A 16,973-nucleotide genomic window follows, 5' to 3' on the forward strand; every position below is an offset into this window, starting at 1 on the left:
TATGATATCATGGTCAGAAACATTAAACAAGGTCGCGCAGGATCTACCTGCAGAGATTTCGGAGGTTGCAGGTCAGATGGCGAAGGCCGGAGACTATGTAATCAATGCGCCTTTGGATGCGGACAATTGCTTGTCACTTGCTGCCGCTAATTCAATTTCTATCAGAAGAGCCCTATGGTTAAGGACATGGCGAGTCGATTCTACTTCTAAGATGTCCTTGACTTCCCTGCCTTATCAGTGCGGCCACCTATTTGGGGAGAAGTTGGTTCAACTTATCTCCGACTCCACAGGAGGATGGAGCGGGTTTCTACCTCAACAAAGGGTCAAACCGCTTTTTCGTCACCCGTTTCAGGCATGTTTTCGGGCCATTCGCAACACCGGGTGGACTGCAGTGGCCAATTCCACCGCCTCAGGCCGCCCCAACCAGGATAGGGAGCGGCAGGTCTCATATAGAGCCAACCCATTGGAGAGATTGCGTACTCAGCAGCCCAGATCGAGGGGATCCAGATCCCAAAGATCGTCGGCCAAATGACTGAAGGCCTTTACCAGACAACACCGGCAAGGTGGGCGGCCGCCTACTCTGGTTTTTCCAGTCTGGGCCAATGTCGCTCATGACGCATGGGTAAAGGAATTGGTGGCCTCAGGTTACAAAATAGAATTTGTCAGATACCCGCCAAGATGGGTTTTTCTTTCCCGGCTTCCCAGAGGGATGCCCAGGCAAGGGCTCTATTGGGAGCCATCAAATCGCTCCAGCACAACAGAGTCATTGTTCCAGTGCCGGAACACAAAAAAAATCAGGAGTTCTATTCCAACCTTTTTGCGGTTCCCAAAAAGGACGGGTCTGTCAGGCCTGTTTTGGACCTGAAGGTTCTGAACAAATTCATCAGGATCAGACATTTCCGGATGGAGTCTCTCCGGTCAGTCATATCGGCCATGGAGCAGGGAGAATACTTGGCCTCAATAGATATCCAGGACGCATATCTGCATATTCCCATTTTTCCTCCTCATCAGAGGTTGCTACGCTTCGCCATCAGCGATCTACGTTTTCAGTTCATAGCACTACCTTTCGGGCTAGCCACGGCCCCAGAGTGTTCACAAAGGTTATGGCAGTTGTCATGGCCATACTGCGTTCTCGAGGCATAGTCGTCTTGCCTTATCGGGACGACCTCTTGGTCAAAGGCCCTTCAATACGGGCATGCGAGGAAAATGTCAACATCACGCTAGATACTCTTGCCCGCTTAGGGTGGTTGGTCAATGCGAAGAAGTCATCCCTTGTGCCAGCTCAAAGGATCTCCTTCCTAGGAATGATTCTCGACACTCGCCGAGGGTTGGTAATTCTCCCTCAGGAAAAGGTGCGAGCGCTCTGGCAGGGAGTCCGGACACTTCGGCAACCAGTCCCTCATACCATCCGATCCGGGATGAGGAGTCTAGGGAAAATGGTGGCAGCAATGGAAGCGGTACCGTTCGCCCAGTTCCATCTTCGCCCCCTGCAGCACTCCCTTTTGTCAGCTTGGGACAAGAATCCCTTCATGCTCGATCGGCAGTGCCGACTGGCTTTTCAAGTCAGGCAGTCGCTCGGATGGTGGTTAACCAGTTCCTCTCTGACCCAGGGGAAACCTTTCCCCCCAGACCATTGGTTGGTGATGACAACCGACGCCAGTCTCCTCGGCTGAGGAGTGGTGTTTCGCCACCACACGACCCAGGGATGGTGGTCGCCACAGGAGGCACGCCTCCCGATCAACTTATTGGAGATACGAGCAATTCGGCTGGCTCTGCAAAAGGTTCATCACTTTCTAGCAGGCCGCCCCGTCCGGATTCAGTCGGACAACGCCACGGCGGTGGCTTACATAAATCACCAAGGGGGCACCCGCAGCAGAGTAATCATGTGCGAGGTGGGGCACATTCTGCAGTGGGCCGAAGCTAACCACTCGGTGATTTCGGCTGTCCACATCCCGGGCGTGGAAAATTGGGCGGGATACTTTCTCAGCCAGCAGGCTCTTGCGTCCGAAGAGTGGTCTCTACGTCCCGAAGTCTTCCGGCAGATTTATCAGCTGTGGGGAACTCCAGATGTGGACCTGATGGCGTCCAGAGTGAACGCCAAGGTGCTCACATATGTCGCTCGGGCCAGGGACCCGCAGGCAATCGTTGTGGATGCGTTGGTTCTGCCATGGAACCAGTTTCGCCTCCCATATCTATTTCCCCCGCTGCCACTACTTCCGAGGGTCATCAAGAAGATCAAGATGGAAGGGGTCCCGGCGATTCTGCTGGCCCCGTCGAGCGTGGTACTCAGATCTAATGCAGCTGCTCGCCGACGTTCCTTGGCGCCTGCCAGAGCGCCCAGATCTACTTTTTCAAGGGCCGATTTGCACCCGAACTCAGGGGCCCTGTGTTTGACGGCATGGCCATTGAATCTTGGATTCTAACCCAGGCAGGGTTCGGGAGCAAGGTGGTCAGCACGAATTTACCACCACACCTGGAAGGTGTTCTTTGCTTGGTGTCGAGGCCGTGGTTTTCCTCCGCTGACATTCTCGATCCCCAACATCTTGACTTTTCTCCAGTCGGGCCTAGACTTGGGCTTAGCCACAAGTTCCCTCAGGAGGCAAATATCGGCCTTATCCGTCCTGTTCCAGAGCAGAATTGCTACCAATCTGCAGGTGAAGACTTTCATCCAGGGAGTCTCCCACTTGGTACCTCCCTATAAGGAGCCTATGGACGCTTGGGACCTTAACCTGGTCCTAAGTGTTCTGCAGGAAGCTCCATTTGAACCGCTTCAGGATATCTCCTTGAGGTACCTTTCCTGGAAAGTGGTGTTCCTAGTGGCCATCACTTCTATCAGGCGGGTTTCAGAACTGGCAGCTCTATCCTGCCAAGCCCCGTTCCTCAGTTTCCATAAGGGTAAGGTGATGCTCAGACCAGCCCCTCCTTTTCTGCCGAAGGTCGTGTCTTCTTTTCACATTAATGAAGATGTTGTCTTGCCTTCATTTTGTCCAGCACCGGTGCACCGTGTGGAAAAGGTTCTTCACACGTTAGACCTGGTAAGAGCCCTCCGGAGGTACTTGTCGAGGACTGCACCCTTTCGTCAGACGGACACGCTGTTCGTGCTCCCCAAAGGGCGCAGGAAGAAACTCGCTGCCTCAAAATCGACCATAGCCAGATGGATTCGTTTGACTATTCAGGAGTCCTACCGCATCAGAGGCAAGGCGATTCCAGCAGGGATCAGAGCGCACTCTACTCGGGCAGTGGGCGCCTCTTGGGCGCTTCGGCACCAGGCTTCGACGGAACAGGTTTGCAAGGCAGCAACCTGGTCCAGCCTGCACACATTTGCCAAACATTATAATATTCATGCTCAGGCCTCGGCGGATGCGAGCCTGGGTAGAAGGATTCTCCAAGCAGCGGTGGCGCACCTTTAAACAAGGGGTGCATGTAGCTTGGATCGGTGAGTCAATCTCCCACCCAGGGACTGCTTTAGGACGTCCCACAGTATCTGTGTCCCCTAATGAGGCGAAGGAGAAACATGGATTTTTGTGATTACTCACCGTAAAATCCTTTTCTCCGAGACGCTCATTGGGGGACACAGCACCCATCCTATTAGCCAGTTGGCTCTTGTTTTGTTTAAATTTATATGCATTTACTAATTTGATATAAGGGTGGTGTTTTGGACATGTTGTACCTGTATTACGGCTGATTTGTTGTCCTCCTACTGCTTTGGCACCAAACTGATTTCCGCTCGCAATAGGGGCGAGGGTGTATACTGCAGAAGAGGAGCTATCCTCTTTTTTTCACTTAGTGTCAGCCTCCTAGCGGCAGAAGCATACACCCACAGTATCTGTGTCCCCCAATGAGCGTCTTGGAGAAAAGGATTTTATGGTGAGTTATCACAAGAATCCATGTTTCTCTCTCTTTTTTAAATAAAGCCTGTTACCATAGAAACGCATAAGCCAGCATAGGAGCTGTTGACACCCTACAAGTTGAATACATTTAGTTTAGGACCCTTCGCAATGTTGCAACATTTGTCAGTTCCTTTGGTACAATAAAAAAAAAATGGGACTGTTGCACATTTGTATGAAAAAGATTAGTGTTCCTTCTAGTTATTTAAAAGGAATCTGTCAGCAGGTTTTTGCTATGTATTCTGAAGACACGATATAGAGGCTGAAATAGGGATGTGTCACTTGTCAAAGTGCGCGTTGTTGTTTACTAACTGTGAAGGATTTATCACTAAAATATTAACATTGTCAGGCTACACTAGTCTAGCAACGCCTCCCTGTGATGAGCAGCTCACAGTCTATGGACTTTGTACTTAGAGTGCCTGGTGTGGGTGGGATTAGCTTTCTCAGCTCTGCTGCATTCTATACCTAAAAACTGTCATAATGGCTGCACCCAGTAATCGTGATTAGAGTTGAGCGATACCGTCCGATACTTCAAAGTATCGGATCGGAATGGATCGGCCGATCTTAAAAAAAAAAAAAAAGTATCGGTATCGCCGATTCCGATACCGGAAGTCCCATTCAAGTCTATGGGACTTCCGGTATCGGAATAAGAAAAACCCTGTTTTTGCCTTGTACAGCCTCTCTGGGGTCTGTACGGGCCTTTCGGGGGGCTGTGCCGGCCTGCCAGGGGGTCTGTGCAGGCTCCGGTGGTCTGTGCCGGCCTGCCGGGGGGGCTGTGCCGGCCTGCCGGGGGGGCTGTGCAGGCTCCGGGGGGCTGTGACGGCCTGCCGGTGGTCTGTGCAGGCTCCGGTGGGCTGTGCCGGCCTGCCGGGGGGCTGTGCCGGCCTGCTGGTGGTCTGTGCAGGCTCCGGTGGGCTGTGCCGGCCTGCCGGGGGGCTGTGCCGGCCTGCCGGGGGGCTGTGCAGGCTTCGGGGGTCTGTGCAGGCATCGTCCGATGGGACTACAAGTCCCATCGGGCGATGCCTGCTACCATGACAGTGATTGACACATTAGCCAATGATGGGACAGTAGTAGTCCCATCATCCGGCTAATGTGTTGAATGTAAAAAAAAAAAAAAAAAATTTACATACTACATACATGCTACATTCATACTACATATATACTACATGCAACATACATACTACATATATACTACATGCATGCAACATGCATACTACATATATACTACATGCAACATACATACTACATATATACTACATGCATGCAACATGCATACTACATACACTCACTGGCCACTTTATTAGGTACACCTGTCCAACTGTGTGTTAAGACTTAATTTCTAATCTGCCAATCACATGGCGGCAACTCAGTGCATTTAGGCATGTAGACATGGTCAAGACAATCTCCTGCAGTTCAAACCGAGCATCAGTATGGGGAAGAAAGGTGATTTGAGTGCCTTTGAACGTGGCATGATTGTTGGTGCCAGAAGGGCTGGTCTGAGTATTTCAGAAACTGCTGATCTACTGGGATTTTCACGCACAACCATCTCTAGGGTTTACAGAGAATGGTCCGAAAAAGAAAAAAAATCCAGTGAGCGGCAGTTCTGTGGCCGGAAATGCCTTGTTGATGCCAGAGGTCAGAGGAGAATGGGCAGACTGGTTCGAGCTGATAGAAAGGCAACAGTGACTCAAATTGCCACCCGTTACAACCAAGGTAGGCAGAAGAGCATCTCTGAACGCACAGTGCGTCGAACTTTGAGGCAGATGGGCTACAGCAGCAGAAGACCACACCGGGTACCACTCCTCTCAGCTAAGAACAGGAAACTGAGGCTACAATTTGCACAAGCTCATCGAAATTGGACAGTAGAAGATTGGAAAAACGTTGCCTGGTCTGATGAGTCTCGATTTCTGCTGCGACATTCGGATGGTAGGGTCAGAATTTGGCGTAAACAACATGAAAGCATCGATCCATCCTGCCTTGTATCAACGGTTCAGGCTGGTGGTGGTGGTGTCATGGTGTGGGGAATTTTTTCTTGGCACTCTTTGGGCCCCTTGGTACCAATTGAGCATCGTTGCAACGCCACAGCCTACCTGAGTATTGTTGCTGACCATGTCCATCCCTTTATGACCACAATGTACCCAACATCTGATGGCTACTTTCAGCAGGATAATGCGCCATGTCATAAAGCTCGAATCATCTCAGATTGGTTTCTTGAACATGACAATGAGTTCACTGTACTCAAATGGCCTCCTCAGTCACCAGATCTCAATCCAATAGAGCATCTTTGGGATGTGGTGGAACGGGAGATTCGCATCAGGGATGTGCAGCCGACAAATCTGCGCCAACTGTGTGATGCCATCATGTCAATATGGTCCAAAATCTCTGAGGAATGCTTCCAGCACCTTGTTGAATCTCTGCCACGAAGAATTGAGGCAGTTCTGAAGGCAAAAGGGGGTCCAACCCGTTACTAGCATGGTGTACCTAATAAAGTGGCCAGTGAGTGTATATACTACATGCTACATACATACTACATATATGCTACATATATACTACATGCATGCTACATACATACTGCATGCTACATACATACTGCATGCTACATACATACTGCATGCTACATACATACTGCATGCTACATACATACTGCATGCTACATACATACTACATATATGCTACATACATACTACATATATACTACATGCATGCTACATACATACTACATGCTACATACATACCACATATATACTACATACATACTACATGCATGCTACATGCTGCATACATACCACATACATACTACATACATACTACATGCATGCTACATACATACTACATGCTACATACATACTACATATATACTACATGCATGCTACATACATACTACATGCTACATACATACTACATGCATGCTACATACATACTACATACATACTACATGCATGCTACATACATACTACATGCTACATACATACCACATACATACTACATATATACTACATGCATGCTACATACATACTGCATGCTACATGCATGCTACATACATACTACATACATACTACATGCTACATACATACCACATATATACTACATACATACTACATACAATACATTCATACAATACATACATAGACATACAGTACATATAACATAGAGTAACATACTTACCAATACTTGTCACATTGTTCCCCGAAGCCATTGTCTTTTACGGAATAAATATTAACATAACAAACCACAAAAATATGCTGCAGTTCTCTACCCAAGATCGTCGTGGGACACACTCGTGGACTGCTTCGGATCGTGGGTGAGTATTTTTGTGGTTTGTTATGTTAATATTTATTCCGTAAAAGACAATGGCTTCGGGGAACAATGTGACAAGTATTTGTAAGTATGTTACTCTATGTTATATGTACTGTATGTCTATGTATGTATTGTATGAATGTATTGTATGTAGTATGTATGTAGTATATATGTGGTATGTATGTAGCATGTAGTATGTATGTAGTATGTATGTAGCATGCAGTATGTATGTAGCATGCATGTAGTATATATGTAGTATGTATGTAGCATGTAGTATGTATGTAGCATGCATGTAGTATATATGTAGTATGTATGTAGCATGTAGCATGTATGTAGTATGTATGTAGTATGTATATGGTATGTATGTAGTATGTATGTAGCATGCATGTAGTATATATGTGTTATGTATGTAGCATGCATGTAGTATGTATGTAGTATGTATGTAACATGCATGTAGTATGTATGTAGTATGTATGTAGTATATATGTAGTATGTATGTAGCATGTAGTATGTATGTAGCATGCATGTAGTATATATGTAGTATGTATGTAGCATGTAGTATGTATGTAGCATGTAGTATGTATGTAGCATGCATGTAGTATGTATGTAGTATGTATGTAGTATGTATGTGGTATGTAGCATGTAGTATGTATGTAGCATGCATGTAGTATATATGTGTTATGTATGTAGCATGCATGTAGTATGTATGTAGTATGTATGTAGCATGCATGTAGTATGTATGTAGTATATATGTGGTATGTATGTAGTATGTATGTAGCATGCAGTATGTATGTAGCATGCATGTAGTATATATGTAGTATGTATGTAGCATGTAGTATGTATGTAGCATGCATGTAGTATATCTGTAGTATGTATGTAGCATGTAGTATGTATGTAGCATGCATGTAGTATGTATGTAGTATTTTTTTTTTTTTTTTAACATTTAACACATTAGCCGGATGATGGGACTACTACTGTCCCATCATTGGCTAATGTGTCAATCACTGTCATGGTAGCAGGCATCGCCCGATGGGACTTGTAGTCCCATCGGACGATGCTTGCACAGACCCCCGGACATCAGCACAGCCCCCCGGCAGGCCGGCACAGCCCCCCGGCAGGCCGGTACAGACCCCCACAGGGTGCACAGACCACCGGCAGGCCGGCACAGCCCCCCGGCAGGCCGGTACAGACCCCGGGCAGTCCACACAGCCCCCCGGCAGGCCGGCAGAGACCCCCGGAAGGCCCCAAATGACGGCGCATCATGATGCGCGCACACCGCGCATCATGATGACGTCAGGCTGTCAATCAACTTTGAACTTCCGATTCCGATGCCGACTTCCGATATTGAAAAAATATCGGAAGTCGGTATCGGAATTCCGATACAGCAAGTATTGGCCGATACCCGATACTTGCGGTATCGGAATGCTCAACACTAATCGTGATGCATCGTTGGATTCAGCTTCTCTTTGCTGATATTACGCTGCTCTCAGATAAGGTAGCAAAAACTTGCTGACAGATTCCCTTTAAGCATACATTTGACTTTGAGAACAAGAGTGACATTCAATATGCTCCACCATTACGAGTCTATTTAGTTTGTCAGAGACGTGGGTTAAGCCTTTATCATACCTCATAAATTCATAGAGGCGGCATACAAAGTTTTTTTCATATTTCAGACTGTGTATGAATATTGCCATACTGCATTGCATCTACAGGAGAATATTTTGATGCCTGCAATCTGAGACTCCGTATAAGGCCGGGATCACACATGGGAGAAACACGGCCGTCTCGCATCTTAATACCCGGCACTCGGGAGTGGAGCCTGCGGCTGCATGTATTGGTATGCAGCCGCACGCTCCGCTCCCGCGTGCCGGTGCCGGGTATTAACATGCGAGACTCGGCCGTGTTTCTCGCATGTGTGATCCCGACCTATCAGTGCTGTACAACCATCATACCCTGCTTTCTGGCTCTGTACATTCTGCCATATGCAAAGGCCCTAACCATTTGCATACTAAGGCAGACAGATAGTGTAGGTGGTGCAATGGTAGCCATACCGATGACAGCAAATGAAGATGTAGCTTAACATAAATAATAGAAAGACTGAATAAAGTGACACATAAGTGAGGTCAGATTCTTGATCCTTTAATCTACAGATACAGTGTAGAGGTGAAGTGCCATCATTACACGATGTGCAATCTTAAAATGACTTGGGTGGGTGTATAGAAAACTGCAACATTTCCATTGTATTATACAAAAGGAAGGGATTGGCTTATAGGCTAATGCTGGAATAAAAGGAACATTGATTTTTCAAGCTCATTAAAATCTATTTGTCTGTGCTGAGATTTAACTGTTCATTGCACTTGGAGTTAGCTTTACAATGCATGTGCTTACTCTGCAGTCCGGAATTAGGCGGCATGTGGAGATTGATGGAACGTCAAGTAATGTACTGTATGTACGGTAATTGAATTGTATGCTATTATGGCACAAAAGCGCACTACGAGCATGGAGTACTTTAATCACAGCAGCTTATTTTTTTTTATTATTATTATTTTTTAAAGAGATTTTATTTTTTTCAAATTTTGTTGGCAACTACTCCTGAAACTGGAACTAAAACCATTACGCTCTATGTTTGTCGCTAATATTACTCCAATTCTGAAGGTCACTTAGTACAAAAAACTCCGGAAGGATTGGCACTCTCGTGATTGGACTGAGCCTGCAGATGGCATTAATGCAGTGTTAATCTATCAGGCTCGGTATTACGACATGCACCCTAATTTCACGTACAAAGCTGCGTATTTTGTCTTGAACATAAGGATCAGCTGCTGCTTTGCGCACATGCGGTACAGCAGATGTCACATATTTATTCCCATTATTTAAGCATACCAATTAAAATAATGTACTGTACTTTGAACATTCTGTTCGAGTGTGAGGTTAAACTGCCACCCAAGAACCCTCGTCGAGTTCCCTTTTAATTCACAGATTGACGCTGTGAATCTTTCATCTCTTCCAGAATGTACTCAACAAGATGAAGGGGAAAAAAAGGAACTGCATATATTAATCTACTTTGTAATTGTCTCCTTGGCGGCTCTTTCCCTGTCACATTAGTGTTATTAGAATAACGCTTTAATTTTTAACCTTTTTCTTATTTACCCTCTAAGTCATCACTTAGTTTCAGGATTCGAGCATACAGTAAATGGCTTTGAAATTATTCATAATTCATAGGATTGTTCTGGATTGTAGGCTGTTGGAATCTTGCCTGTAAGTAGTACTTTATGTTGTGATAATTATTAAATATTCATGTGTATTGCCTTTGATGGACATCTATCCTTTGTTAAAAATGCAAATTACAACTGATAAAGGTTTACTATGTCGCAAATGTATTTTTTGACAAATTCCGATTTGTTACATAAGTGGAACAGTGGACTATGAAGCTTCAGTACAATACACAATACTATCTATTCTAGTGTACATTTGCATCAATAAACAAGCCAAACAATATATAAAATGTGTCTATATTTCATTGATATAACAGCATGTAACCTTTTGAAAGATTTTACATGAAACTATGCAGTGTCTTTTTCAATGGATTGGCAGAGAAGCCTAAATGAAGGTCAGGTCCTAGTAGTTCTTCAACTCTACCTCTTCTTTTCACCAACTCTTCATCTGTACTGTGTATATGAAAAGTAAGAAACTCTTGTTAAAAAGTGCGTGCACGTTATAGTCCAGAGGCAGCTTCCTGTGAGGATGAACTCGAGACAACACGTCCTTTCCAATTACAGAGAAAAACGTCTCTCCTCCTTCTGCCATACACTGATCTACATGATTGTTGCAGATAGAATGGCTAACCCTCCTGCTGCCCTACACTGATCTGTGTGATTGATGCAGGGATAACTGCTATCCTTTCTCCTGCTTTACACTGATCTACGTGATTGCTGCAGAGAGAAAGGCTATCCCACCTACTGCCCTACACTTATCTAAAGTGATTGCTGCAGAGAGATTGACTTTCCCACTTCTTGCCCTACACTGATCTACGTGATTAATGCAGAGAGAATGGCTATCCCTCCTGCTGCCCTACACTGATCTACGTGATTAATGCAGAGAGAACGGCTATCCCTCCTGCTGCCCTACACTGGTCTATGTGATTGATGCAGATAGAACTTAATCATAGAATCGTAGAGTTAGAAGGGACCTCCTGGGCCATCTGGTCCAACCCCCTGCTCAAAGCAGGATTCGTTAAATCATCCCAGACAGATATCTGTCCAGCCTCTGTTTGAAAACTTCTATTGAGGGAGAACTCACCACCTCTCGTGGCAGCCTGTTCCACTCATTGATCACTCTAACTGTCAAAAAGTTTTTTCTGATATCTAATCTGTGTCTCCTCCCATTCAGTTTCATCCCATTGCTTCTAGTCTTTCCTTGTGCAAATGAGAATAAAGATGATCCTTCTGCAATGTGACAGCCCTTGAGATATTTGTAGACAGTTATTAAGTCTCCTCTCAGTTCTCTCTTTTGCAGGCTAAACATTCCCAAATCCTGCAACCTTTCATCATAAGACAGGGTTTGCAGACCGGTCACCATTCTGTTCCCTCTTTTCTGAACTTGCTCCAGTTTGTTGATGTCTTTTTTAAAATGTGGCGCCCAAAACTGGACACAGTATTCCAGATAAGGTCTGACCAAAGAGGAGTAGAGGGCAATAATGACTTCATGTGGTCTAGACTGAATGCTTCTGTTAATACATCCTAGAATTGCATTTGCCCTTTTTGCTGCTGCATCACACTGTTGACTCATATTCAGTCTGTGATCTATTAGTATACCCAAGTCTTTTTCACATGTGCTGTTGCTTAGCTCTATTCCTCCCATTCTGTATATGCTTTTTTTCATTTTTATTGCCCAGATGTAGTACTTTGCATTTTTCCCTGTTAAAAACCATTCTGTTAGTTGCTGCCAACTGCTCCAGTTTATTTATATCTTTTTGAATCTTCTCTCTCTCTCTTTTCTAGTATTAGCTGTCCCTCCTAGCTTTGTGTCATCAGCAAATTTAATCAGTTTATCCTCAATTCCTTCATCTAAATCATTGATAAAGATGTTGAACAATACAGGGCCCAGGACAGAGCCCTGTGGTACCCCACTTGAGACATTCTTCCAACTGGATGTGCAGCCATTTACGACCACTCTTTGGGTCCGATCACTAAGCCAGTTAGGAATCCATCTAACAGTTGCCTTGTCCATTCCATACTTAGTCATTTTTTCAATAAGGATTGTATGAGATACTTTGTCAAATGCTTTGCTGAAGTCAAGATATACTATATCTACAACATTTCCCTGATCCACCCAATCAGTGATTCTGTCATAGAAGGAAATTAAATTAGTCTGACAAGACTTATTAGTTACGAACCCATGCTGACTGTTTAATCACTTCATTTTTATCCAGGTACTGACATACAGTTGTGGCCAAAAGTATTGACACCCCTGCAATTCTGTCAGATAATACTCAGTTTCTTCCTGAAAATGATTGCAAACACAAATTCTTTGGTATTATTATATTCATTTAATTTGTCTTAAATGAAAAAACACAAAAAGAATTGTCCTAAAGCCAAAGTGGATATAATTCCACACAAAACATAAAAAAGAGGGTGGACAAAAATATTGGCACTGTTCGAAAAATCATGTGATGCTTCGCTAATTTGTGTAATTAACAGCACCTGTAACTTACCTGTGGCACCTAACAGGTGTTGGCAATAACTAAATCACACTTGCAGCCAGTTGACATAGATTAAAGTTGACTCAACCTCTGTCCTGTGTCCTAGTGTATACCACATTGAGCATGGAGAAAAGAAAGAAGACCAAAGAACTGTCTGAGGACTTGAGAAACCAAATTGTGAGGAAGCATGAGCAATCTCAAGGCTACAAGTCCATCTCCAAAGACCTGAATGTTCCTGTGTCTACCGTGCGCAGTGTCATCAAGAAGTTTAAAGCCCATCGCACTGTGGCTAACCTCCCTAGATGTGGACGGAAAAGAAAAATTGACAAGAGATTTCAACGCAAGATTGTGCGGATGTTGGATAAATAACCTCGACTAACATCCAAACAAGCTCAAGCTGCCCTGCAGTCCGAGGGTACAACAGTGTCAACCCGTACTATCCGTCGACGTCTGAATGAAAAGGGACTGTATGGTAGGAGACCCAGGAAGACCCCACTTCTTACCCTGAGACATAAAAAAGCCAGGCTGGAGTTTGCCAAAACTTACCTGAAAAAGCCTAAAACGTTTTGGAAGAATGTTCTCTGGTCAGATGAGACAAAAGTAGAGCTTTTTGGGCAAAGGCATCAACATAGAGTTTACAGGAGAAAAAAAGAGGCATTCAAAGAAAAGAACACGGTCCCTACAGTCAAACATGGCAGAGGTTCTCTGATGTTTTGGGGTTGCTATGCTGCCTCTGACACTGGACTGCTTGACCGTGTGCATGGCATTATGAAGTCTGAAGACTATCAACAAATTTTGCAGCATAATGTAGGGCCCAGTGTGAGAAAGCTTGGTCTCCCTCAGAGGTCATGGGTCTTCCAGCAGGAAAATGACCCAAAACACACTTCAAAAAGCACTAGAAAATGGTTTGAGAGAAAGCACTGGAGACTTCTAAGGTGGCCAGCAATGAGTCCAGACCTGAATCCCATAGAACACCTGTGGAGAGATCTAAAAATGGCAGTTTGGAGAAGGCACCCTTCAAATATCAGGGACCTGGAGCAGTTTGCCAAAGAAGAATGGTCTAAAATTCCAGCAGAGCATTGTAAGAAACTCATTGATGGTTACCAGAAGCGGTTGGTCGCAGTTATTTTGGCTAAAGGTTGTGCAACCAAGTATTAGGCTGAGGTTGCCAATACTTTTGTTTGGCCCATTTTTGGAGTTTTGTGTGAAATGATCAATGTTTTGCTTTTTGCTTCATTCTCTTTTGTGTTTTCATTTAAGACAAATTAAATGAAGATAATAATACCAAAGAATTTGTGTTTGCAATCATTTTCAGGAACAAACTATTATCTGACAGAATTGCAGGGTTGTCAATACTTTTGGCCACAACTGTACATGTTGTTTAATAATTTGTTCAAAGCTCTTTCCTGGTATAGAAGTCAGACTCACCGGCCTATAGTTGCCTGGGTCCACCTTCTTCCCCTTTTTGAAGATAGGAGCAACATTTGCTCTTCTCCAGTCTTCTGGGACTTCTCCTGTTCTCCACGAATTTTCAAAGATTATGGAGAGCGGTTCAAAAATTTCTTCTGCTATCTCCTTCAGTACTCTGGGGTGTAATTCGTCTGGACCTGGAGACTTGAATTCATTTAGGTTAGCTAAGTGTTTCCTCACTATATTTCTGTTTATAGTTATCCTGGATTCTTCTATTCCCTTAATAGGACAGTGAAGAATAATTGATGTTACATTTCCTTTCTGAGAGAAAACAGATGCAAAATAGGAATTTAAAAGTTCGGCCTTCTCAACATCCTGTCTTACCATTTTGTCATTTTCATCCTGTAGAAATCCTATAGCATCTTTGACTTTACTTTTTGACATATCCCCAAAATCCTTTATTATTGCTTTTGTCGTCTCTTGCAAGCCTCAATTCACTGTCAGCTTTAGATAATCTGATTCGTGCCCTGCAGGTTCTGCAGACAGCATTATATTCTTCTTTAGATATGCCTCCCTCTTTCCATTTTATAAACATTTCTTTCTTCCTTTTTAGCATTTGCTTAAGTTCTGTGTTCATCCATCCTGGTTCCCTTAAATGCTTCCTATTCTTCCCTCTTTTCGGAATTGTTAACGATTGTGCTTTGAGAATTTCATTTTTAAAGATTTCCCATCCTTCCTGGACATTTTTGTCCGTATGGATATCCAGCCATTGGATCCCTCCAGTTCTCTTTCTGAATCCCTTAAAATCTGCCTTTCTGAAATCTAACTTTGACGTCTGAGTCTTCACAGGTCTTCCTCCTCTAGTTATCCAAAATTCTAAAATAGCATGGTTGCTACCTCCTAGTGTCCCAGCCACTTTTACCTCCTCAACCATTTCCTCCCTGTTTATAAGGATAAGATCCAAGGTAGCCTGCTTCTCCTGCTTTACACTGATCTACGTGATCAGTGTAGAGCAGCAGAGGAAGCCACCAGGACCTGCACGGAGGCTGCACGTCTTGAGTACCTGAAGGACCTCCCACCCCACTAGCTTCAGGACCTTTCAGGTCATGTGATCAACACCTGGTTCTTACCTTCACATTTCTCCTTTTGCCTCCTTTGTACCCTTTTATCCCCCACCCCCATTTTTTTAATTTTCTCTTTCTATTATAGCTGCAATGTTGGTAATTGCCTTTGTTCTCTTTTATGTTCTTCATTACATGTTTTGTGCAATTACTGAAGCTATATATAGAATTGTAGACTTTTGTTCTGTTGATGAAAACGTAATATATTTGAAAGAGAAAAGTAGACAATGTCGATTATTAGTAGATGTCAAAATTGAAGACACATCATTTTCTTCCATGGTTTTTTTTGCCATATCTCAATATCTTTATATTTCTTTTTTTAATAGAGATGATGGTAAATCGGGTTTAAAATTCTACACCAACCCATCCTACTTTTTTGACTTGTGGAAAGAGAAGATGATACAGGACACTGAAGACAAACGAAAAGAAAAGAGAAAGCAGAAGGTATGATGTGTTTATTACCACATTTATATTAAAGGGATACTGTCAGTAGGATCAACCCTTCTAAGCAGTCTTGATGGGAATGCAGGTCATAAAAAGCTGAATAAAATTATGCTTTCATATGTGAAATGATATCTTGTTCTATAAAAATCCACATTTTTCTTACATGTAAAAGAGCTCTTAGGGACTATAGTCCGGACACAGATCTGCATGAAAATCTGCCTTCAAAGCTTATTTTAAATGAAACGAAGAGTTACCAGTGTGAACCAAGTAATGACTGACGCTTTGCTCTCAGAATCACAGACAGCTCTGCAGAGAGATCAGTGCTAACACAGTGTATCAGAAGTGAACTTTGTGTCATTGGAAAAACATATGCAGCTACAATTGTTTTCTCACATCTCAGTGCTTCAACTTCTATATCACAGGCAGCCAGTGTGGCAGAAGGCAGTACAACAGAGCTGACAGCACTGTGATATCACAACTGCAAAGGTGTTTGTAATGAGACAAGATTCAACTCTGCTGTATCATGTTAGTTATAAACACGCACACCTCTGCGTAATAGCAACCACCACTGTGTGAGGACAAGTGCTGCTACAAATGTTTGTAATGAGACAAACTTCACTTCTGTTGTACTGTGTAAGTTCTGATCTCACTATAGAGCTGTGTGTGATTATGAGCGAAAAAATGTCAGTTATTACTCGGTTCACACTGGTAATGCACATTAAAAATAAGCTCTGGAGACATTATCGGGAAGATTTTTTTTCCAGCCCATAGATCTTAACAGCTCATTTACATATGAGGAAAATACTGATTTCTCTGGAATAAGACATCAGATCACTAAAAGCAAGGTATAATTTTATTCAACTGTATATGACCTACATTCCCATATAGACGACTTGGGAGGATTGATCTTTCTTAGATTCCTTTTTAAAAAATGCTGGAAAAGTGGTTGGTTTTATATTACTAAATAGAATGCCGCAGTAATGAATGTGTATGAATGTGGCATAAATGGCAGTTTTTAGCAGCAGCCTTCCACTATCGCCAGTAGAGGAAAATTCCCTGGAAATGGGGTTTAGAAAAAATGGATTGCCAGGATAAATCTTTGTAGTAGTTGGTCAG

The 16,973-nt window shown here is 43.7% G+C and overlaps 1 protein-coding gene across 4 annotated transcripts in view; it reads left to right on the forward strand.

Moving 5' to 3' along the window:
* The window catches only part of WASF1 (WASP family member 1), a 145,628-nt gene that overhangs the window by 117,056 nt on the left and 11,599 nt on the right, over positions 1 to 16,973 (forward strand). For all 4 annotated transcript variants that reach the window (XM_073576020.1, XM_073576017.1, XM_073576018.1 and 1 more), the window contains one exon: positions 15,740 to 15,857. In XM_073576020.1, coding sequence (XP_073432121.1) covers positions 15,740 to 15,857 — 118 coding nt within the window. The remainder of the gene's footprint in view (positions 1 to 15,739; positions 15,858 to 16,973) is intronic.

This window comes from Dendrobates tinctorius, unplaced genomic scaffold (genome assembly GCF_039654945.1).
Source record: "Dendrobates tinctorius isolate UK_male_01 unplaced genomic scaffold, ASM3965494v1 ptg000046l, whole genome shotgun sequence".
Classification (NCBI taxonomy): domain Eukaryota; kingdom Metazoa; phylum Chordata; class Amphibia; order Anura; family Dendrobatidae; genus Dendrobates; species Dendrobates tinctorius.